At 42.0% G+C, this 24743-nt stretch overlaps 1 protein-coding gene across 4 annotated transcripts in view; it reads right to left on the minus strand.

Moving 5' to 3' along the window:
- GTF3C1 (general transcription factor IIIC subunit 1) overlaps positions 1-24743 on the minus strand; it is a 38678-nt gene that overhangs the window by 10131 nt on the left and 3804 nt on the right. For 3 of the 4 annotated variants that reach the window (XM_064390460.1, XM_064390462.1, XM_064390463.1), the window contains 25 exons: positions 24450-24573; positions 21429-21584; positions 20709-20824; positions 19363-19687; positions 18201-18412; positions 17583-17722; positions 15764-15917; positions 14743-14846; positions 14336-14517; positions 13718-13984; positions 13352-13497; positions 12855-12952; positions 11249-11345; positions 10840-10893; positions 10347-10524; positions 9403-9538; positions 8279-8414; positions 6459-6540; positions 5631-5816; positions 5015-5172; positions 3968-4110; positions 3701-3782; positions 2455-2567; positions 1456-1518; positions 852-945 (listed from right to left, as the gene is read on the minus strand). In XM_064390460.1, coding sequence (XP_064246530.1) covers positions 852-945; positions 1456-1518; positions 2455-2567; positions 3701-3782; positions 3968-4110; positions 5015-5172; positions 5631-5816; positions 6459-6540; positions 8279-8414; positions 9403-9538; positions 10347-10524; positions 10840-10893; positions 11249-11345; positions 12855-12952; positions 13352-13497; positions 13718-13984; positions 14336-14517; positions 14743-14846; positions 15764-15917; positions 17583-17722; positions 18201-18412; positions 19363-19687; positions 20709-20824; positions 21429-21584; positions 24450-24573 — 3546 coding nt within the window. The remainder of the gene's footprint in view (positions 1-851; positions 946-1455; positions 1519-2454; positions 2568-3700; positions 3783-3967; positions 4111-5014; positions 5173-5630; positions 5817-6458; positions 6541-8278; positions 8415-9402; positions 9539-10346; positions 10525-10839; positions 10894-11248; positions 11346-12854; positions 12953-13351; positions 13498-13717; positions 13985-14335; positions 14518-14742; positions 14847-15763; positions 15918-17582; positions 17723-18200; positions 18413-19362; positions 19688-20708; positions 20825-21428; positions 21585-24449; positions 24574-24743) is intronic. The other variant, XM_064390461.1, reaches the window with a different exon arrangement.

The following is a 24743-nucleotide window of genomic DNA, read 5'->3' on the forward strand; positions in this document are numbered from 1 at the left end:
GGAGAGGACACAAGCCAGGATGAAAATCATCCATAAAAATTCACTTTACTCCTCTGTTCCTTCTATGGCCTTCCAGACTTGCCATGGTACATGCCAATTAAATTAACTAAATCCTACACAACACTTGATATTCAACATGGGATCGGGCTCCCACTGGAATTATAGATCTGAAAAATGCTCCTCTGCCACACATTTTGTAAATTCTTCCCCTCATTTCAGCAGGAACACTTGGTTCTGAGAGCTTGGCTACCCAGGTTCCACTCTTGCTTATGAGCTGTTAAACTCCCTTTGAACCTTGACCTTACTTAAGCACTTGACTGATTGATAATCTCTTTTTGTAGTCCCCAACACTGAAGGACACATCCCCAACAGCAGTGCCAGCTGGGTATTAGGATTGTTTTTGTGATATCTCCTCCAGAATATTCCAGATGCTCACAGGGGCACTAAAGCATGGTACAGATTGACCCACTGGAAGAGATGTGGAGCTTATTTCATTGATTTTAGGGGATTGCTTCAACCTCACATCTTGCAATTTCATCCTCGGAGAGAAAACAACAAACTGAAAATCTTCCTACCATAAATAATTTCCTAAAAGCAGAATACTCCCCATAGAATGGATGCAAATCCAAGTTTCTGGGTTTCTTTTCTCCCACTTGCAAAAGACACGTGTAAAGGGAAGGAGGAGAAACTTCAGGGTTGTTTGACCACACGTGGATGTGGCCCTTGGGGACATTGTTTAGTGGCCTTGTCAGTGCTGGGCTGATGGCTGGACTTGATGATCTGACAGGTCTTTTCCAACCTAAACAATTCCAGGATTCTATAAGCAATTAAGTTTGGTCCAGACACTGTACCTGAAATGACTGGCAAGATTCCATCTGGTGATCTGAGAGTGCCAGTGTGCTCTGAATCAGATTCTGCAGCACCAGAAAATGAATATCATAAATACTGAAACAAAAAAAAAAAGAGAAAAATATTTATTCCTGGTAATTTTTGAACATGAGGTACCCATTAAACCAGAACAAAAATTTACAAACTCCATCACCTGCTGCTGAGATAGAAGAACAGAGGCACAAGATCTATAGCTGAGGATCATTCATGTAAAGGAATCAGTCACATTTTCCCTCACCTTCCACCCCCAATTTTCAGATTAATCCAGACAATCTGACACAAAGTTCTCCCTGATAATGTCTCCTCCTCTTAAGACACAACAACCCACATAGAAAATGTACAGTTGTCCCAGTGATAAAATAATTTTGAGGTCATCTCTGTTATCTGCCAAATCTATGTCAGAGGTACCTACAATCTTGTCAAAGTATTTTTTTTTGTTAATAAATTTATACACTGCAGCAAACAGATGGAAACACTGAATTAGGACACTCTTTATATGACTTCCACAGATGGGAGGGGCTGATGTGGCCTGATCCTAATGAGGAAAATGGGGCTACTGCTGCTCACCTGCTCAGGTTATCCTCTTTTGTGCCTTGATTTGTGTCTTCTCCAATTGCCAGCACTCGAAATCTAGTTAAGGGAAGGGAAAGGAGAACACTGGAACCACATTTTCTGTGATTTTCTCTGATTTTGCACCAGCCATGAAGCCCAGAGGCTGATGAGCACAACTGCTAACGAGGCAAGCTGGGCCAGCCCAGGGGACTGTGTGCTCCAGCAGCCCTCAGCACAAGGGTCAGACAGGAAAAGAACTGTCCAGATCCATCTCCACTCAAATATCTGTTGACAAGGAGATAAAACAATGGGCAAGACACAGTTCTAGCACTGAAAGGATTTGTCATTTTATTGAGGTTTTGGAATTCCAGTTACAGCCAGCAGCACTTTTGCTGTAATGCACAGCTCTTCCCAAAATAAGAAAAATTACAAAGGTGCTAAATTTGTTATCATAAAATGGTCTGAGACACAATTTTTCCACATTGCTTTTCAAGTATTAATCATCATGAAAAAGCTTAATGACCTGGAGCTGGAGAATGCAGCACGAGGCTGAGTGCTCTTCCTTATCAATACTTTTAGCAGCACTGAAATGATTCAGCAGAGCAACCAGCTACAAATTGTGATAGAAAATGGAGGCAGTTAATCTGAAGAATGCTACATTTCTACTGCAATGGAAGTTACACCTGAGTAGCAACATCTCTAACACTAAGATTGAGGACTGGACAATTTAGGAAAGTCTGCTGTAGCGAATTTCTGGTTTAAAAGTCTTATTTAGCAACAAGAATGGTTTGAAATCAGCAAAATTATGCAAATAACTGAAAATCACTTGTATGTATTTAGGAAGTGTGGATATGAAAGAAACACTGCTGGTTGTATTCAGTAAAACTTGTTTTCTTACTAAGGGTGCAGAGGGTGTAAATGATGCCCAGAGAAGAGACCTGCTCTGAATTGCTGTGCCCTCTCACTGCCTCACCCCATGTGCAGAGCCAAAAGCACCTGGCATTATTAAAATACCTGGCAAAGAGTTCCTCCAGAGTGTCAGGAATCTCCAGTTTGGGGTTCCCCAGGGTTGAACTGAATTTCTCTTTCAGTCTCTCCACAAACTCTTTAAACTCATTTGCACAAACCTTCGAAAAGAGGAGACAGAAATCTCATCAACCTCAACTTCTCAGAATGGGGAAAACCCCTCTACTTTTAAAGTGTGCATGAAAATTCTTGTAGCAATAGCTGAAGTCAGAAGCAGTCCAACAGCCAAGGCAAGGCAGGGAAAAGCTGGTGCAGTTTGTGTTTGCTGATTCAGTGAACAGTTGCAGGTTCCATCTGTAATCAGCTCACAGCTACAAGCCAAGCACCATGAACATATGTTCTAAGACAATTTCCTGAATTAACAGCAAGATCTCTTGCTAGAGCTATGTTTAAGCTTCTGCTCAAGCCCTGCAGGCTTTTCCATGTTCTCCCTGAAGTGTTTGCACAATCATGGCTGGGAGAACACCTGTTACATGAGAGGAATCATCTCTGGAAAAAAGTTTCTATTTGCCTCCAAAGACAGATTTTGGGGATGGGGACACATATTTATTTTAGTGATGTCTCATCAATGAACAACTGCTCTTCCTTTAAGCAACATGAATCTAAGAACAGAACTGATGGGCTTTTCTGACAATGGTATGAATTGTCATTCCCAGATAAAAATCTTGCTATGACACTGTCCCCGTTCTGAAAGAAATTCTGAAAATCAAAATGGAATTGCTTGCACTGAAAGTGTAAACAACCTTTCAATTTGAAATTACGCTTAATTTAAATGGAAAAAAAAGAAATAAAATCTTTTAGCTGCTCCAATCAAATCTGATAAAAGTTGCTTGTGTTTCTGTACTCATCCACAGAAGCTAAGGTGACAGTTCAACACACAACTGGAATAAAAATTACAAATTACAGAGAAAAATGTCTTCTTGCTCAGGTAACAATGTGGCTGAAAGGATAAAAAAGTAATGAGGAGATAGAGATGTTTAGTCATGAATGTTTATAAAGAAGTACATTGGAAACACAGTGGCTGTTGCACAGGGGACTGTTTATGTGCCTTTGGAAAGCTGCCCTGTGTCCCCTTTATCCCAAACCAGCAATGATGCTGCATTTTTACAATGATGCTATTTTTAAAATAGCTAAAGGTTCAAGGAAGAGAAAAGACACAAAATCACACTGCAAATACTCAGTAACCCAAACAGCATAAAGTACTCTATGAACTTTTGGAATACTTCCCTCCTACCTGTGGATCTTCATAATTATTTTCTCTATTCATGAAATCGTCAATGAGAGCTTTATCTTGGTAAACCTCAGCAAGGCAAACTCTGCAAGAGACACAATTGAAGGTGTTGCTCAGAGCTGAAATTTTCCCAGCTCAAAACAGACCTGACAGCAGCAGGGTGCAAACAAGATGAAATTTTTAAGCAACACGAAACAAAAGAAATATGTGGGAGGACCATGTACCTGCAGGAGAACTTAGCCCATATCTAGAACACAGAAAACTTCTTACTTGTAATTGAGGTAGGTCTGTGGGTTTCTGACAATGTAGCGGGCTCTGCGCCCCACGGAATGGGAGGTTTTATCCAGGGACTCCTCGAAGCTGGAATGCATCAGGTCCCTCACCACCTGCCAGGGCACGAAGGGCCCTTTCACCTGCAGGAGGAACAGAGTGTCTGCAGTTAAACCTCACTGTGTGTGCACTCATGGTGAGAGCAGGATGAAGCTCTGGCTGTGAAATGTTGTGCAGCACCCAGCAGCTCCGTGCTTGTTGCTGCACAAGCACTTATCCTCTTCTGACCCAGAGATGGGGCAACTGAGAGGTGTTTTAAAAACTTTCATTCCATTTTCAGTCTCATGTGAAGGGTGAGACAATACAGATGTTATAATTCATGCCATCATAATCAGAAGCCAACTATTTCCTAATTACAAGCATTGTAAGTGTTTCTTGGCCTATCAGCTTTAGCCACACCATGCTGCAAATGCCTTAAAGCCAATCATCTAAAATGACCCCTTGTGGGTCCCACCACAATGCATCTTTCATAGTTCTATTTCTCCAAAGTATCTAGTCTTATATGCAAGCCATCCTTCGAAACTTTTTTTCTAGCTCCATTTCTCTCCCAGCAATGTCTGTCCTATTCCAGTGTTTCTAAGTCAGCATTTCTTGTCTCAAGGTTTGCATATGGATGCATACTGTGTGGGCCTTCTGTCAGGCCATGACAACTCTCTACAAATCCATTTCCCACACTTCCCCCTCTCTCTTGGATAGAAAAAGCTTCTTTGATGGCTTTGCTCATCATTTGTTATGTACAGTGAAGTACATAAGGCACTATTACTAACATTGTTATGATAATAATCAGTGCATATAAACCTATTTTGTAAAGCTCCTTTAGCCAAGGTGCAAAACTCCATCCTTCAAACAAGTCATTTAACAACGACCCATCGTTTGATTTGATTTGATTTGTCAAATCTCTCCATTTTTGAAGTTGTTTGTGCATGGATACTGAACGGTTAGATAAGTTCATACAACCCAGTCTTTCAAGATCAGCAGTGCTCCCACCTTGGCATTGAGCACGTGGCTGGCAATCCTGCAGAGCATGAGCAGGCTGTCCTCCTGCACCGTCCAGGTCACGCGCAGCCGCGTCATCCTCAGCAGCGCGCTCTGGTCAGCCTTGTCGTGGTAGCGCAGCCGCTTGCTTTTGTCTGCAGAATCCTCTTCTGGCAAACCCAGGGAAACAAACAAAGACATTTATCTCAGCACCTTATATTCTGATTAACTCAAACTTCTAGCACAGAAGCACCAGTTCAAGGCTGTAAGAATGAGAGACCAGCAGGGAAGGAAGTTGCAGTCTAGAAGTGAAATGCAGCAACAGCTCTCCCAAGCATGAGAAAGTGAACACTTTAATTGGCAAATTAACAACCTAGAGCATCATTCCAAGAGGAATCTTTAAGGCAGCTATCAAGAGCTGATAATGGATTGCAGGGAGCTGCTCTGGCAGCTTCATGAGGATTCCTCACACACAGCTCATGGGCACAAGGTGCTGCTGCTTCTCCCCACTGACAGAGGCAGCCCACAGACATGGCCACAAAGCTGCCCTGTCCCACACCCTCTTTGCCAAAGCAGCTTCCTGCAGGCCTAGGCACAGTAAAGAACACTGCTTTTTCCTGTTTCTTACCTTTCTTTTTCTTCTTTGTCTTCTTTCCAACATCTTTCCTAAGTCTCTTCCTCTTTTGGCTTTTTCCACCTCTCACTCGTTTCGTTCGATCCTGGGTTGGTTCTTTAGTTATTTCAATACATTCCTCTTTCTGGATAAGTGACTCTGATCCTACCTTTGCTTCTCCCAAAATATTAATTTTGTTTCCTAAAATGACACATATTTACAGAAGTGGAACTTTATAGCAATGATACTCTACAATGTTAAGGTTTAGAGACCAAATGACAAATTTCAGTAAAAGACAGATGCTCTCTCAGAATTGCTCTTTGTTAGTCCTGTCATTTCATGCCCCTTCTCAGCAGCTCACAGAATAAATTCCTCCATTAATGAGGAATCATTAAGTAATTAAGCTTAGTTTACAGTGCACAAACACAAGGGAACAGAGCTGAGGTTTTACATTCAACCTGAAGCATTTTCTCGTCCTTAGCTCAAACATTAGGCTGGATAACAATGCTACAAAACATTGGTCTGGTCCCTCTGGACTTTCTGCAAACTGCACGTCAGAAATTACAAAGGACAGAAATTATTGTTTTATAAGAATTTATTTACACATCTATTTTACAGCCCCAGAAGTACTCTAGATCATTGTAAGGAGACAGGACCAGCCCATGTTATCAATACTAGATAAAAAATTATTGTTCCATATAGCCAGTAATAGGGAATGAAATCATTTATCTGTTTTACTGCCCCAGGAGCATCTCAGATTACTGGAAGGGGACAAGGACAACCCACACCCTTCATGCTGGGTTTGACAAAGGCAGGAGGATGTGGCACAACCTCAGGCCTTACCTCCAGTACTGAGTGGCAGGGCGTGTTTGGTGAGGAACGTTTGGAGTCTCGCTGTCAGCCCATTTTCAGGAACTGTATTTTCCTAAGACAACACAACTTTAAAAAAGGTGACATACAATAGGGGTGCACTGGTTTTAACAACAATCTACTTTTATAATCTGAGTAGTGTCAGAAATAAATTTTCAGTTTAAAGGAAAAGATCCTTGGCTCTAAGATAGAACTCATTTGTATTATTACTGCCACACATTAAAATGGCTCCAGAGCTTTTCTTAAATCACACTGGAATGACCACTAGACTGTGAAGGTTAGAAATCTCCTCAAGTTTAAAAGCAGTAATTACTGGAAAAGAAATGCTTGATTATTTTATTTCTACAGAGGCTGAGCAGAATTTGCTGTAAAACAGTGTTAGCATTTTACATTCCAAAGGAACTTCTGAAAAGCACAAAACCAAACTGCAAACACAAACACCAAGTAAATGGCTCCTATAGCACAATCTGCCCATCCTAAATCTGAGCCTGAACCAACTGCAATGTGTTGGGAGTTTTGCTATTCTCTGCTAAACCCACTTCTCTTGTGTGGAGTTCACTGGGGGCAGAAATTGGTCACGAGATGTGGAGAGGAAAGCAGAGACCAAAGAGCTGCTGGAGGTTGTGTTCCTGCTCAACAGTGAGGTGACTGAACAACAGACAGAATGAAGAGTGAAATGATCCTGCCTGAGGGAAATAAATTAGCAACTTAATTTTACATTCACTGATAGGTCTGATTCGTGCACTGCTTAGGGGAGAGTAATTACAGGCAGCTCTGTGAAAGTCCCTGCTCAATGCCTGGTAATGGTGAAAAAGCAAAGGAAATGTATGGAATTAGGGAACTAAAGCAACACTAAGCAGCTGCAAAAATCTGTGCTTGGTCACAACCTTAAAGCACTCTCAGATTGTATTTCCACCTTAAAAAGGACTGGTAGAACTATCACAGGTTAAAATAAAGGCATCAAGAATGATTAAAGACAGGACAGTTCCATGCTGGGAATAGCAGGTGTCAGTCTTAAAAAAAGGAGATGAATATGACAGACATGAGAGATGTTTACAAAAATCCAGCAAAACAGTAAGAATAAGGAAGAATGTATTTTTCACAGCTTCCCTCAGTTCTACAATTACTGAGGAGCTTAAGGCATCAAAATGAAGTGGTGGCACATAGCAGGAATTTGAAACACTTTGCCACAGGAGGCTGGGGATAGTAAATACTTACATATGCTCAAAACCAGACAAATTAATACCAAAAAAAAAAAAAGCTATTACTGCTTTGAAACATCAGCCCCAGATTTAGAATGGCCTTGAGCCAAAATTGCAGACAGCTGGGAGAGCAATCTGAGGAAATATCCCTTGCTCTTACAAGCTTCCATCAGAGACAGGACATTAGCCAGAACTCTGATTTTCCTGTGTTGGGCTCCCTATTTTTTTGTTTTGTTTTGTATTTTCCTTGTGTATTTCCTTGTTTTGGATGTTTTGCTTTTTGTGTGACAATTTCTATATTCCAGAAAGGCAAGAGGAACCACTGAGTAGTGTGAGCTGCTCGCTCACTGAAGTATTTCTTCTTTGGTTGAATGTATTAACAAATACAAAATTCGGTTTTAAAATAAAATTTCTATCCAAGTCTTTCATACACTTCAGCACCAAGATTTGTGAACATCTGGCACTTATTTAGCTCCAGTGCTGCAAACCCTCACTGAGAGCATGCAAACAGAATTTGGTGTCACTACCTCAGCCTTAAGAACATTAAAATGTGGAGAAGTCTCTACAGTGTATAAATTTTAGAACACCCACCTTCCTGGTCTTGTTGATGATGTAGCTTGTCCAGATCCAGTTGCGTTTCAGATGCCCATAAAAGCTGGAATCCAGACCTGCAGCTCCCAGCCCATCTCCAGGGATGGTTCCATCATCCACCACCTCTCTGCTGCCTCTACCAACAAAAGGAACAAAACCCACAGGAATTACTTTGTGCAGATTCCTTCTCAGAGCTCTTAACTGGTGTGTGTGCAATGGGCAGAACTCTCCCCTTGCCCTCCCAGTTTAGGGGGTAATATTACACCATTAATTAAATCCCAAAACTGTTTCTTTCTTAAAGATGTCACAGTCATCCCCAGCCTAACTGCAAGTAAACACCAGAAATCCAGTTTACAAGATTTACTGCCACACAAAGAGACCATATGCAAGAGTTCAAGCAAGGATCAGTGAAATTGGGTCCCTCAACTCCATTATTTTTTTTAAGATAACTTGATGTATCTCCCTGCAAAAAGGAACTAACTGAAAATACTTCTAAACAGACTGTTTATTGAAACAGAATAGAATATTGACAGAGCTAAACCACAGTGCACAACACAATAAAAAAAATTAGCTGGGGTTCTGCATGGCTGTCAGAGGTTGTGAGCATGCAACCCTCCCAGGTATTCTGGATGTGATTAGGCAGAAGATTAAATGCTCCAGAGATCACCTCCAGATCACAGTGCACATTAGAAATTAATCTGCAACCAATTACAGCCAAGTGCAGCACAATGGGACAGGATTCAGACTGTGGCACTGGGGAGCTGCTGAAGCTACCTGAGATACCATGATATAAAACATAGGAACAGAAAACCCTTACATTTGTTACTCCTGGCATTCCCTGTACTTGGGAAGCATTCCCTCTCTCCCAACTCTGCTCTCCTCAGGACTCTTGCAACACACATCTGTGCTGCTCTAGAAGAAAATCCCAATCTGCTCATCCCACCCCTCCAGCACAACAACCTGCCTGGCAGCCAAGTTACTGGGAACATGAAACAGAACTACATCTCCTTGGACTCTGAACTGCACAGAACACCCAGCTGAGAGGCTCCAGTCTCAAGGGATTTTGCTATTAACACCCTCAGCCCCTGAACAGCTCCTCTGGCCTGCCCTGCTCCAGCACCTACGTGGTGTATTCCAGCATGGCACACTTCCGCTCCAGGTTGTGTTTGTTCACTGCTGACTCCTGCTCCTTTTCCACATCCAGGGCACTCTCCTCCTCTGCAAGGCTGCTCCTCTTTGTCCGAGGACAGCGGACAACTCCTGGACAGACAAAGGGGTTTCACTCTCAGCATGACAGCTCAGAATTCAGCTTCTCTTCAATCCACCTTGCTCTGGCAAACTGCTGCTCCCACACAGTACTGCCATTTTCACCCCATCTCAATACAACATGCCTGCTACTCACAGAGAAGGGCTGTCAACTTTGCTATTTCCAACAGGGCAGCAATGCTTTGAACACAAGTGGATCACAACTTTAAATTACATGGACACAGGTCCCAATTTTTTTTTTAATGATGCACAGTACAACATTCCAAAACAGTAGAAGTGGAAACTGTGGTATTCACATGCCCTCTGAACAGAGAGAGATTTAGCTTTCTCAGGTTTCTCCTGAGAGAAGCTGTGAGAGAAGCAAAGAAAAGAATGATCAAAATAATTCTTATCTCATTTGCTGCTCCTGTGCCCATGTGCAATGTGTTCTGGAGATTGTTTACCCGAGGTGATTGCTGGATTGGATTCTGGTGATGGTGTTTTGGATTCATTGACCAAGTGGATCCACATGTGTGTGATGGGACTCTCCGGCAGAGAGTCACAGGTTTTCTCCTTAGTTAGTTAGTGATAGTTCTTGCTAGTGTAAAATAGTGTAATATAGTTTTAGTATAATATAGTATAATAAAGTAATTAATTAGTCTTCTGATATCATGGAGTTCTGACCATCATTCTCCCTGCCTGTCAGGCATTGTAGCATCCGATAGAAAACCAGAGCCTGGCTCCAGTTTCAGGAAGGGAAGAGGAATTGTGGTGTGCCCAGAAGGGGCAGAGAGGGTGCTCAGGGAGTCCAACAGTGCCATACCCAGGGGTGTGTTCAGGCAGACACACTGCAGATCAAACCAGAAGTTCTCCACATCCTGCAGAGTGTTGAGGACGTAGCAGCGCCGCTCAAAGGGGCGGCTGCTCTGCGCCAGGTTGTAGTGCAGGTCACAGTTGGTGGTGTCCACAATCACAGCATTTCTCTTCATGTACACAAACACCTGCCAGACACAGCACAGCTCAGGCTGTAAACATCACTGAAACTGCCCAATTAGCAGGACACAGCAGCTAGGTTAGGACTGGACAGTTTCTGTCTTTGCTGTTTTTAGCCACTGCTCTGACAGAGGCCACACCCATTCCCACACTATTGCTCTGTATTCCCAAATTCCCTTGACAGCAATTCAGAAATTTCCTTTCTAGATTTAGAACAGCTTCTTTTCTCCCTTGTGCATAGGATATTCCAAGTTTCCAGAGAGTAGCTATTTCCTGCAAGTCTTCCCTTGGGATTTGAATGGATGTGTTTGGGGCCTCATTACCTTTCTCATCCTCATAAAATCTGGTCTGCTTTCTCCTTTGCAGCTGCTCTCTATCTAAAAAGATGCATATGAATCTCATTATTTTACTCTGATCAGTGCCTTTATTCTGCGTCAGACATCCAGCTTAACAGCTTGATGGAAAAGAACGTGTCATACTCATTTTTCATTAAGTCCAGCCAGTCTGGGACCTCCTGGGTCATTATGGTGTGCAGTGTTCAGCATTATACATGTGAGTAGCTCCCTTCCAGAGAAAGAGGTGAAAAATTACCTGCACAACTTACAGTATTACTTGGATCTGGAGGTTTGCACATACCTCTGAAACATCAGTACTTCATTTAAGGTAATTATGAACCTCAGATCTTGAAAGAGTCATGAAGAGTAACTGCTTTTAAATTTTCTTTTTAATTACCTGGTCTTTGTCTTGAAACTTCTCTGTTGGGCCAAACTGCAGCAGTCCCATGTAACATAATCTCTGAAGGTTTTCTACCACTGAGAAGATGTACCTCCTGTAGCAATGGTAGGTGTGTTACAATTAGCACTCATGAAAATAGAGAAGTGATACCAGGAAATCCAATTTTCATGCAGCAGCCTGAGCTTTCAGCAAACCACCGAGTTACAGAATTTCTGAAGTGGTATTTTTGCTTGAATTATCAGCCTATGGAAAACATGTAATACCCTAAGGGTCCAAATTTCCTTTCCTAAAATCACAAACCAAATATTTTAGTCAAATACTAAGCAAAATTTTGCTAGCAAGAAAGAAAATTAGCCAGAAATAACATAAGTATAAATTAATTAAATATGGTCAACAGCAGATCTGCAGGCAATTTCATGTTATGTAAAGAAGACAGGAGTAAGAAAACATGACTGCTAAATACAGGCCTTCATACATGTATGTATGAAGAACTGGGCAATGATTCTTGGAGTTCAGATTGTTTAAAATTACTGCTCCAAGAAACTGCTTTCAGTTGCTCAAAGCTTTGGCAGTGCAAGAAGTGCAGCATTTTCCATCCTGCATACCTTCATCTATGGCAAAATTCTGGCAGTTACAGGAACCTTCTGCAAGATTTAGTTTCTCAGACAGTTTGTAAAAAAATAGCTTTGCTCACATTTAACTTCACTAAGATCTAATTAAATGCAGTTAAATGGGAGTTGGATTTTGGCAGGAGTTTTCTCTGGGGGTCAGAAAGATCAAGCTTAGAAATTTGGCTCAGTTAGAAGTTTTACTGAAAGGAGGCTGAAGAGACAGCTTGGTTATGTGTCATATTGTTTTGCATCACCCCATCAGATGGAGCCTGCAGATTTCAGAAAATGCCATCAATCCAGTTTCTAATTGCTCAGATTTAACAATAGGTTTGGAATTGCAAACCTGGGCTCCCCACGAGCCTTGGCTGCTGACACTGCCCTGCCCTGTTCCCTCACCAAGGCACATTTGCAGGTTTGGAAAATGTCATGTAAACCTCCAACCATTCACAAATTGTCAGCAGTGACTTTCTGGGGAAAACTAACACGGTGCTCTTGATTCCACACATTCACATCACTTTCCTTAGTCCAACCTCAAGTTTTACATCTCCTGGAAGAGAAATGGCAAACCATGGCAGATGTGCCACGGAGAGTATGAGGAGAAACTGAATGTGTGAGAGGCAGGAGCTGAGAAATGTGGCACCTCTGGAAAGATTTATGAAGGACAGCAACACTTAGACCCTATTAAATTCTGAATTTAGCAGCAGTCTGGAGTGTGTTTTATACAGAAGCAACATCCTCCTCATGAGTTATGAAGGACAGAACCTCCCAGCTCTCAAGCACTGCCTGACAGCATACATGAATATTGTTTATTAGTTTCTTATTACCTTCTATTTGGGAGAGAAAAATACAGTTTGGCACACTATCCTTTGAGGATTGATGGTCCTTGTCTTAAGTGCCACAGTTCTCTTTGACACAAACAGGAAATAACTGAGAAAACAATCAGCCCCTGTTGGTTCTGCTCTAGAGCCACTTATTTTGACTCAACTGCTTACCTTTTGTAGAGGAGCTGCTGTCGGACTGGCCTTGGAAGAAATCTGATCAGAGTGTGCTTTTTTAGTGGATCATTTAAAAAATCTTCCAGACCTTCCACCTGGAATTATTTTAGAAATTAATCAGAATGCAAAATGTAACTATCCCCTCAAGAATAAAGCTTTGTTACTGGAATTGCCTACTAAAATATTTTCTAAGTAAACCTTACTGCTTTTGTAAAATGCTTAAACATTATTCTTGTTAATCAATAAGGCAGAGGATTCAGTGAGATTATAAAAAGCTCTTGGCAAAATAGTAGCTTAAAAATTTGCAGTATTACAGGGCTATACATTTTTTTTTTCACTGAGCCTGTGAAAAGCAACTACTTTTTCTGTAAAAGACTGAAGTGTCTCCTCTCCAGGGTCTAGTTTTGCTAAAACAGATTAAGGGAATATTTGTTCCAGCCTATGGGTACAGCTGACATCATTAGACTTTGAAGGAAACCAAAAGAGCACTGTACCTTGTAGCTGACTTGTACAATCTGAACAAAGATTGAGAGAGGCAGGCAGAGGAGAATGTCACTGACCAGAGCCCATCCAAAGCCAAACTCCCTGTGCATGGGCAGGGGAGGGATGTAACGCATCCAGGAGGAGTCATCCACGTACACTGCCAACAAGAACACTGCCTCAGACACAACAAACCCAACAGTCCCACTGTGACTGCTTGAGCACCACACAACTGGCAGGTCACAGTCTGAAAATCCAAAATTATCTGAAAATTCTCTAAATTCTTGATTTTCAAACCTTTCTGAAATAGACTTCTATCTATTTTGCAGTGTTGAACCATGGTCAGGCCTGTAGTTAAGTCAGGATGTGCCACTTCTTACCTGTTTGACTAGAGAGATCTACTTCAGTCTCCTGTGCAGAGCTCTCAGGATTCACCACAGTTGCCACAATTTCTAAGGTCCCATCTGGTTGTGCTTCAATTACAGCTGCATTCTCATCCAGCCCTTGTGTTTTCTCACCATCACTTCCTCCTTTTTGCCTTGTTTCATTTAAAGGGTGTCCATAAATTAAGTACCAGAGGAACATGTGGACCATTCTTAAACGGGGCATTTTGGGAAGAAAGCCAAGGGAACGTCCAAGTCCTGGAACTGGGAGGGAAGATTAAAGACCACACAGAAACAAAAAGAGGATTAGAGCAGGAGAAACAGCTCCCTGCATAAAAACAATATGAAGAAAAGTGGAAGGGAAGATGGGCAGTTGAAAGAAAATGTAAATTACATATAGTAAAGAAATAATAGTAAATAAAAATGCTTCAGTTCACAACTGTAGAAAACACAAACAGCTAAGACAACATTGGATAACTTAGACTGGTTTAATATAAATCCAATTTTATTTCTATAGGAGAAAAAACCCATTTGTATCTTAGGAGACATCCAGAAATTATGATTAATAACAGATGGGAAGGTGAAGGATGACAGAAACCCCAAAGGTGGCTGTACCTGTAACAGGATGATAGTTCTTCAGCTGTGTTATGCCCATTTTATCATCAGCTTTTCCTGCCCGACTATTATCAGCTTTACATGAGCTTTCTTGTGTATTTCCTGAATCAGGAACTGCCTCTTGTCCCTGGTTTTCCTCCTCACCATGGTCCTGGGATGTTGGTGTCTGGGGGACTTTAATCCTGTAGTAAAACCACACAGCACTTAGGTAAAAAATAAGCAGAGCTCAATTCCTGTTCTTCCCTGACTTCAGGAGATACCAGCGCGTCACCTCAGCTTCATGCTTCTATTTCTCTGTTGCTAAAGAAGAGATTGTTTGTTTGTTTTGTTTACCTTGTGTTTATTTCCTCTGCACATTTTTGCATAGCCCAGATAAGCCAAGCTCCCCCAGGCCACCCCTGACTTGCCTGTTTGCAGTGCTGGAGTTGGAGATGCGGAAGCGCACCTGCTCGATGGCGCTTTTCACCAGGGGATCACTGGGACTCACCGAGGGGTGCACAACAAACTCCACCTGTCCACAGCAGCACAACACAAACAAAAGGTGTTTATGGAGATACTGGCTCTTAATCAGATGTATAATCCTGAGATTAACAGTTAATTAATTTAATTTTTGGATGAAAATTCCTGTTGCTACTTTGTATTAAACAAGAGGTCAAAGTACATGGTTTTTGTACCAATAAACTGCCAATGACATTTCTACAAACCTTGGTGTTTGGGTTTTTAAAAGCTGAAATAGCTGAGAAACAAATACTTTGACTTGTACATATTAGGCTGAGAGGGAAAAATGAAAAGTCAGAGCTCATTAGGTGAAAGGCCAAGCTAACATGCATGGTTGCTGAAAGCACACAGACAATTCAGATTGGTAAGATTTCATATGTGCTCTACACTAATTATGCAGCAGTTAATTTTCAGTGGATTCAATTCTGTGCTTATGAGCATTTCACACTAGAGTAAGTGACAAGTCTCAGCTCCACAATCACAGACATCTGACTTCCATAAACCTCAGTAACAGCAGATTTTTGTTTTAAAATTAAAAATCACACTCTATAAATTTAAACTCAGAAGCTCACTGAGGATTTTTCATACACTTTTGGCTTTCAAAAGGGGTTTAAATAGATTTTTGGTGCAGCCTGGCAGTGCAGGGAAAGAACCATGAATCACAGAACAGATAAGCAGCAGAACCTCTGGGAAGGGAGATTCAGAGACTTTGATCTCTGGCCTATTCCTTACTCTCAGTTATCTGCAGCCCAATAATGGACAGCAGTGACCTGGTTCTCACAGTAGCTTAGTTTGACATGAAGCCTCTGGGTAGCTCCCCTGTGGGCTCTGCTACAAGAAGTGAAGTCACCCATGCCGTGCAGCAGGAAGGCCCCGGGCAGTGTGAGCAGTGAGACGAGGGCTGTGTCTGTGCTGTGTCTGTGCTGTCACCTTTTTGCTGATGCCATCCTGGATGACCGTGGTGCGGTAGAGCCTGAGGAGCCCGTCCCGCGCCAGCCGCTGCACCAGCCGCACGATGGACTTCTTGCAGCACTTGGTGGAGACACCTTCTTGCTTCTCCTGATCCATCACCATCTTCTGAAGTCTGAAAGATGCCAAAGACACCTTGCATTTTAAGGCCAGCAATGCTCCAAACTGCCTAAGTGGTTTGTTAGAGGATGTGGGGTGAATGGCCATTTATTTTCCTGCTCCCTCTTGCCTTTTGCTGGAGACAGTTGGGAACTTTGCTTCACATTTCAGCTCTATTTTCTTTGTACTCAAGCTTTTCCTTGTTAGGGGACAACTGCTGTTCTGATGACAGCAAATTCTCAATGCCTGATTCCCCTGTGCATGGCTACAGTGCAATTACAACTACAGCCTCCCTAAGGTCAGGAGAACCTACAGCTTTTTTAGTGGTGATTTAACAAATGCAGTCAGTTCTTGCAGTTGTGAGCTCAGTTCAGCTTGAGGCAGAAAGGGTTTATTCAGTGGTTTCAGAGCACAGAAATGACTCCTGCATTCACAACATGGATACAGACACACATATCCCACCACCCCAGCCAGCTCTCCTCTCCTCTCCCTTCTTCCCTTGCCACAGCTGGCAGGGGTGTGCTCACACCTTACTCTCCCCATGCCTGTTCCCATGCACTTTCCCACAAATGCCCCAGGCCCTAATTCTGGGCTCTTTCAGTCCTGGGGAATCAATTCTGAAAAAGGCCTGGAAGATAATAAGGGAATGAAGCAGTAACTGAATGTACACACGGACTTCACCTGTCCCGAAAGATTACCACATCCTGGTAATTAACAAATGCAAGGCAAACACCAATAAATTTCCTTGGCAGAGAATGGGGAGGGACAGAACTTCCACTGATTCTGAGGAACCTGTGAGGAACCTGCTGGCAGCAGCAAAGGGACAGCAGAGACCTGAAATAGCTTCCAAGCCTGGGCTTGGATGTGACTCAATCAATCACTGCTGAGGCTGGTGCCAGATGAGCTCTAATTTTGTAACACTCTGCAATTAAACAAGGTGACAGAAGGTTTCAAAATTCTCAGACCAGAGGAGAGTAAGGCCACTGAATTTCTTACTGAATTCCTACAGCAAGCAGCCTTGGGTATACTGACATGCCAGGATCTTCTGTGCTGACACAGAAGATGGATGTTGCAATCCAATTTGTGACAACACAGTACCGTCAATTTAGGATCCAGCAGAGCACCAGAATTCTCATTTCTTTTTGGAGGAGAAATCTTAAAGGGCTGAAAGACATCATAACATTTAGGGAAGTATCTCCAGCTCAGATAGGGTGTCAGGAGAAGACATATAACACCACATAAAACTGCACTGAAAAGCAAACTTTGAGGGCCTTGCTAGGATGCCAGTGACCAGTGATGAGTGACATGAAAACCTGAGTCTCTCCAGTCCATACAGAACAACACATGAATACGTTTGAAACCATGCAGAGATGAAACTGATGCAGATGCAAGAATCCTGAAGCAGGGAAGTGCTGTACCTTACAGTGACTGGGGTCACAGCCCAAATCTGGCACACTGTGAAGGGATAAATAAGTTCTTTGATCTGTAATTATGAGCCATCTAACGAAAGAAAGCACTCCTGTGTAATTATCTGCACGGACTATTGCTGCTTCCAAAGAGCCGACTAAGATCCAACCACCCTGTCCATCCTTACAGCCACGGTGCCAGCAGGGACAGGCCAAGGCAGAAGGAACAAGCCCCCAGTGCTCCCAGCACCCCCGAGGGGAGCTCAGCTGCTCACGTGAAGAGGCTCTCGATGAGGCGCAGGTTGCGCACGGCCTCCACGATGAGGTTGCGGCGCTTCAGCAGCCTGTAGGTCTCGTGGGGCCGCTCCGGCGCCGCCGCCTTGCAGCGCTTCTCCTTCCTGGGGCCACACGGCTTCTGGGGACAGCACAGCACACCAAAAGGGGACATCAGCCAGCCTGCCTGCACCATAATGGGGGCTCCTCACACAGCAACGGCTGAGCTATCCGCTGTTCGGATGGATTTATTTGTAATAAACTACTCAGATGAAGATTGTCTCTTATCTCCCCTCCCAGGAAGGCAGACAGGGGACGATAGCAGCCCTTGTGTGCTGCATTAAGGTCTGACATGCATTCAGTCAGCACAGAATTCGGAGGGCACCAGGGAACTAACCCTGAATTGTATTTTGGACATCTACCCTCCTATCTCCTGGAAAAATTTTTACTTATATCTACAATGCAGTGCAGCCAAAATATGAATGTACTTTGAAATTAATTAAAAAAAAAAAATTTGATAAATAAATACAAAAACTCTAGTTTGAATTCGTGCTATAAGAGCACCAAACTTAGCTCAGACAGCTGTATCAACAAGAAGACATTAAGACATGTGATCTTACCTTAGGATCTTCAAGTCTGACTTCCTCCACTTCAGCCACATCTCCATCTTCATCCGTGGGATGAGCACAGGTAGAAACATTGGACTCCTGCTTTAGAGTTCCCAAAGTAGAACTATCCCCTGAAATGTTGTCTGGGAGCTCCTCAGGATCTTCAAGAATTTGAGGAGAAGGCTGCTTCTTTCCCTGAGACTTCACAGCTGTTGGCTTTGAGCCTGTTTTGAGAACAAAAAGCCTTGTAATTGTTCTGCCCTCCCTGTTCAGCTTTCTCTCTAAGAGGCATTATCCCATCTACCCAGGTAGCTGCACTTAAAAGCATTCGGCTACACTCTTCATACATCCTGCCCTGCTGGAAGTAGTGGTTTGACCATGAAAGACTGCATTCAGCCTCCAAAAGTTAGGCTAAAAAAAAAGTGAACTCTCTGTGATCAAATAATTCTCTCCACTCAGAAACCTTTTCACAGCTTGGAAAGTCATGAAGGGCTTATCCAGAAACTGCTGTCTGAGGAAAGGAGAGTTTCTGTCTCAAAGATTCGCAAGTTCTGTCAGAAACAAGATTTTTCTGACTCAAGGCAGAATAAGAATTTAATACTACTCCAAAGATAATCTACATAGAAAAATAGAGATCTCCTCTCTTCCGTTGGAGTTTATCAGAGAAGTTGCAGGAATACCTAAATAGGTTTAAAAATTAAGCAAAAAAAACCCCCGCTGTATTTTTTTAAAAATATGTCCCTCAAAGGCTGGTAGCTTTCACACTAACATGTTCCAAATAACTAACGAAGAAGCTGAGGTAAATAACTTCTGGGGACAAGACATTTTTGTTATAAAATTCTCAGGTGAGTAAGGCTGTGGGTCAAGTCACTCCAACCTTGAATATCCAAGGAGCACAGTGTGTGAGCTCAGGGAAAAGGGGTCAGGAGAGGCAGCACAAACACTACTGGGAAACAGGCCACACTTCAGCCCTGACTGTCTCCAGAGGTTACCACACTTGGTGTTCCAAACCAGAACAATTTGGGGGCAAAGCAGGGAAATAACCAAATAGGCTTAAAAATAAATGTGTGACCAAAAACCATAATGGAAGCTAATAACAAGTTATTTGTTCATTAATAAAATGATCCATAAGAAAAATGCAGATAGCTCTCCAGATTTCCAAATCACAAGTTACCTTTGGCTGGTGTTGTCTGATGGACATCATCTTGGACATGTGATTTCACTGGAGAACCAGCTCTGGCTTTTTGACCCTTTCCTCTCTTCTTCCTGTCCCTCCCTTCCTCCTCATTGTCAGACTCTGAGGCCACAGTCTCCTCTTCTCCAGGAGATGCATCTTCCACAGGTGGGGAATCTTCTGGCACCAGAGCCAAAGTAACTGTAGCCAGCTGCTCACTCCTGGCCTTCTCCCTCTCAAACTGACGGTTTAAATCACTTTCCTCTGCAAAAATGTAGGAAATGTACTTTGTTGTCCTTTGCCGACCTTCATCCTCCATAAAACCCTGAGAAAACAGTCGGAATGTTATTTTACCACCTTGCTTCTCCACTCCATCAGTGTTGTCCAGCATCAAAAGAGAGAAAATTTTCTCAGTGTTATTCCCCACCCATCAAAAGATATAATATTATTTTTTTCTAAGTAACAAAAATCTCCCTAACCTTCACGTAGAGAAATCAAAAGGAATTCTGTGCCTGAAAAACAAACAGATCTGCATTTCCAGTGTATTAGAAAGGAACTCCTACAGTATGTGGGATGGAGAAAAGTCTAAGGAAGAACAAACTGTGTGTATTCAGAGTAGAAATCAATTTTTTTCAGAACAAAAATGTTTGTGAAATAAGGGCGCTGCAGCTCCCTGGGTGACTCACACCAGTGGCAGTCTGCCCTGTCTGCTCCAACAGGAGCTCACAAGGATCTCCAAACTCACACACTTCACCAATCAGTAAGGGAAGATTTCATTATCACAGCTGACTGGGGGAAAACATATATAGATATTCCAATGGTTTCTACAGCTTGTTTTTAACTCTACAGAACCTTCTATTGAATGACAAGATTTTTCTAGAAAGATTCCCAGTTTAGAGAAGATAGCAATTATCCTGCCTTTGTGGAAAGGGACTGTTGGGTGAATGCAAGACATGACAGCTGGATTTGTCAAGTGAAATAAAAAACCACTGAAATATCTGGAAATAAGAAGTTAAGTCAGCATAACTCCTAGAGAACTAACTGTTTTGCTCCAGAATTTCCTGGTATTTTCAAAAGGCAAGCAGATGAATGATCTTACATGGACAGAGAGTCTTTGAGCAGATTCTTCAGTGCTCTGATTAAAGCTGGTTGCAATTCTAATACTGAACCCTTGCCTTACACACCTTTTACTCAACTGAATTAATTCTCTTTTCCTGGACTCTCCTGCAGTCATTCTCAAATCTCTGCTGTTTCTAATGTTTGAAGTTAACAGTCTTATTCCCAGAGTAACCAAAATTGTACCTTCAGTTTCAATAAGTGCCTGAATGATTTTATTTTAGCCTCACCTTGACAACTTTGTACCTCTCCAGAAGACGACAGAGCATCCTGGCTTCCAGCTTCCCCACATTCATAGCCAGGCGAAGTTCTGCCTGAGAAATACCTTTGGTTCCTCTACTTTCAACTGTTGCAGAAAGGAAAACAAAAAAAATAACTCAGGGAAATAATCTGACTGAATTTTATATATATCTATTTCTATATACATTAATATTTTCCTGAACAACACTATATGCCAGAATATTAAATTTAAGATTCCCCACTAACTAAAGACAGTTTTACAGACACATAAAATATTCAGCCAAATACTGTCATAAACCACAATTTTACATGAAGCAGTGCCCAGCAGAATGAGGTATGGAGGTGACAGCTTCAAATTAGAAGCATGGATGATTTTTCTTCCCTGGCAGCTTTCCACAGTTGGATATTAATTTCTGCATTTGGAAAGGAAAAGAGATAGGAGAATAATGAACACTGTTTGCTTCATCTTTTCTCATCCCATCACAACATCCTGTTTCTGCTGGGTAGTTGCTAAGCTTCCAGCAAGGGCTAACAGGTGGCAGCATCTCCAGTCTAATCTGGATTTAAAGCTCATTTTGTTATGAAAAAATGACACTTCCTGATACAAAAGCAACCAGAATGTAAAAACACCTGCAATATACACATTTCTTTTATACTACAAGGAGTAAGGAGGTAATGGGAAAAGTCTTCAGATGTCTTAAATCACCTACTTAACTGATATGCCTGGGTGAGCATATCCCTTTCACAAACAATATCCACAGGCTGAACAACTTTTGTGATGATCTCTTCATCATCATCGTGATAATCTTCCATTTTCTTCCGAAATTCCTTCAGCAGTTTAAGGCAACGGACCATGACATCAGTCCCTGTGAAAAATGAGTGTCAGTAACAATTGCTAAAAAAGTGCAGGGGCTGTGCACAGCTTCAAACAATTTTACTTTTTTCTCAACATGAAGAAGAAGCAGTGCAATGGGGAACAAATGACTAAAGAGAGCTGGGTATTTCTAGGAAAGGTTTGCAACAGCTTTTCCTTTTGTACGAATCTGGAAATCAGGTGAATTTTTGAGGTGCTCCAACCCTTCACATCTGTGCCAAATGCTAGGACTGTGCAGTAGGAGAAAATTCCAGAGAATAAATAAATCAATGGATGGATTAAGTGCTGATCCCCAGAATTACAGCTGGAGAACACTTATTTGACTGGGAGATCACTCACTGGGTATAACCCATTCCTTTTTACAAGGATAGAACACACTGCTGCCCACCAGCCACAAGATCCTTGCAGATGATTTAATTCCACATTCCTCGTTCCTGTCCATCAGCTGTGCTGTGGTAACTCCACTCACAGGGCTCTCCCAGCAGAGGGTGGAGTGAGGACAGCTGAGATCCTGCTCTCCTCAGTGTCACTGAGCTCCTGCTGCACCCTTCACACCAGTGGTAACTCAAACTGGGTTACTGGGCACTGCCACCCTGCAAATGGCACTGATTCAACAGCTGCTGCAGCAGGGGGAGAACATCTCCAGCCATCCCTGCTCCCCTGCTGCAGACTGCTGTGAAAAGGCCAGGTGAAGGCTTTAGCTGGAATCACTAAGGTTTCAGCTGATGAATTTTATCTTGTGTTTGTATATCTGAGCAGTTACTGATGCCCAGCTGACACAAAGTTAACCCACAGTCTCTTCACCATGTGACTGTGCTCCAGGCCACATGATTCCATAATTTTTACTCAAGCTGAATCCTTTCCCTAGGATGCTGCTTAGGATTTAAGTGCTGACATTTTGGTAGGGTTGCAAGCACTGTTATTACATCCTTTGTATTTCTACAGCCCATTAATTTTCACTGGAAGCAGTATTTGATAAAACAAACAAAAAAAAAACCTCCCCATAGAAAGGAAATCCCCCAAACCAAACCAATTCTTTTTCCTTCAGCTCCTGCTGCCCAATAATAATGTTCTTCCCATAGCAGATGCTCTGGCTTCATCCTCAGTGTGTCCCACATATTTCTATCTTCTTTCCTGTATAACTCCAGAGATTAAACTATCTTGATCTCTGCTGAAAATCAGCTATTATTAATTCATCCTCCTTTAATACCTAGTGTTTTTAAGGCATTTTTGTGGATTTTCAGCTTTTACATCTGTAAGATGGAATTATCATTCAAGTGAAAGATTCATCAAGTGGCATTTTCCCCAAATTTAACCAGTAAATGCAGCTGCTGTTTTGCCCATCTCTGACAGAGCATAAAACACCAGGTTTGCAAGTGGACTTGTATTTTCTTGTCTTCTAAGTAAATACCTTAATTGCAAGTTAAATGCTTTCACTACTGCCTACAAACTGTGTTTTAGGAGTGCTGTCTGGTCTTTTGGGTTTTATTTCCAAGTGTTTGCAGCTCATTAGAACACCCCTGAAAGACCTGGGTCATTTCTCTCTCAGCTATCTTGATGCTGTACCTACTTTTGGCCTCTGCTTCTCTTTGTTCAGAATATACTCTCCCTACAGAGAATTTCCTTTCCCCAGACTTAAAAGATTTGAAGGAATTTGTCTTATCAACAGCCTTAATCCAGCTCCATGTAATCAGCACTCTTTTTTGTCTTCTGGAATTTTTCATGGTTTTATTGGCTCTTTCACTTGTCCTTTAAGATCACTCCTATTCACAAAGACTGTAATTTGCAATGTTTAGTTCATATCAGATTTTTTTTCTCACAAACAATTCATTATATCTCTAAAATAGACACTTCATCTTTCAGAACTATTTTCTTTTTAACCCTGCAAATCTGCCTCTTAGGATTTTCTGTGCTTAAGGATTTGGTTTAGATTTCCTTCAGGAATTGTATTAATTCCATTGGAGGTACTATCCCTCCTCATACTTTCCATTATTATTTCTTGTAGCTTTTTCCCCTTGCAAGTTTTATCTGTATCTTTTCCTGAGAACAGTTGCTTTCTTTTGTTCCCTTTCCTCATGCAGTCCTGCTCTTTGTCTCTCCACTACATGCTTGGAAGTTATCAGCAGTTCCTGTGAACCAATTAAACTGGCATTCAAGGCTGGTTATGCATTAAACCACCCCTCAGCAGACTGTGGCTTTTGTGGATAGCAATTTTGGTATCTCACTTACCTCAACCCTGTTATCAGCTCAGCTGGTGAGATAATAATGCCAAGGGTGTGGGTTTGACCCCTTTATGGGTCATTTACTTAAGAGCTGGGCTCAATGGTCCTTGGAGGTCCCTTCAAACTCAGAATATTCTGTGTTCTGTGAATTCCAAGTGCTGTAAGACCTTACTTCCATAATTTGATAGGAAACTTTTCAGAGAAGGTTTGCATTCTCATGACTTTCAGGAAAAGTCATACCCAAGAATGGTCTGGTTTTTAACTTATTTCATAATGAGCCTTCTTTTCATTAAGTTTTTGTATTTTTTGGTCAAGTTTATTAACTTGTCATTTAACTTCAACCTGAAAGGTCAGCAGACTGCTGTGTTCCTACTCTGTATTGGCTTGAGCAGACTTATCAGGTCCCAAGACCACAGCTTAGATTAATATCCAACAAACTTCATGATATTCACTCATTAAAAATCTGAAACAACTGCTTAATTCAAGTGGGCTGCAGCATTTTAACTTCAATAGCACACTTATCTACATAACTGCATGGACAGATATTTTATTTACACCTCTTTTAATTTAAGATATGAAGCTCATAGATAGAATGGCATCAATGCAATCACACAAAAAGAGAGCAAAACCAAGACCTTTCTTTGTCTTGCAGGGTCCTCCATTGGGATTTATGTCTTGCAAGGGGACAGACACAACCTTGGCCAGCCCAGCATTCATCATGTACTGATAGAGACGTTTGAAGGTTCTCTCACAGAGGCCCTGATGCAAAGAGAAATGGCAAAAGTCACTGCAGTCCAAAAGCTTCAACTGCTGCTGACTGGTATCAAAGGCATTCACACCACCTGCTCTTACAACACTGTATTTTGGGGTAGGATATCCAGAAGATACTTAAAAGCCTTTTAGTGCAGAACCTGAGATGTTCCTGAGTG

This window comes from Passer domesticus, chromosome 15 (genome assembly GCF_036417665.1).
Source record: "Passer domesticus isolate bPasDom1 chromosome 15, bPasDom1.hap1, whole genome shotgun sequence".
Taxonomy (NCBI): Eukaryota; Metazoa; Chordata; class Aves; order Passeriformes; family Passeridae; genus Passer; species Passer domesticus.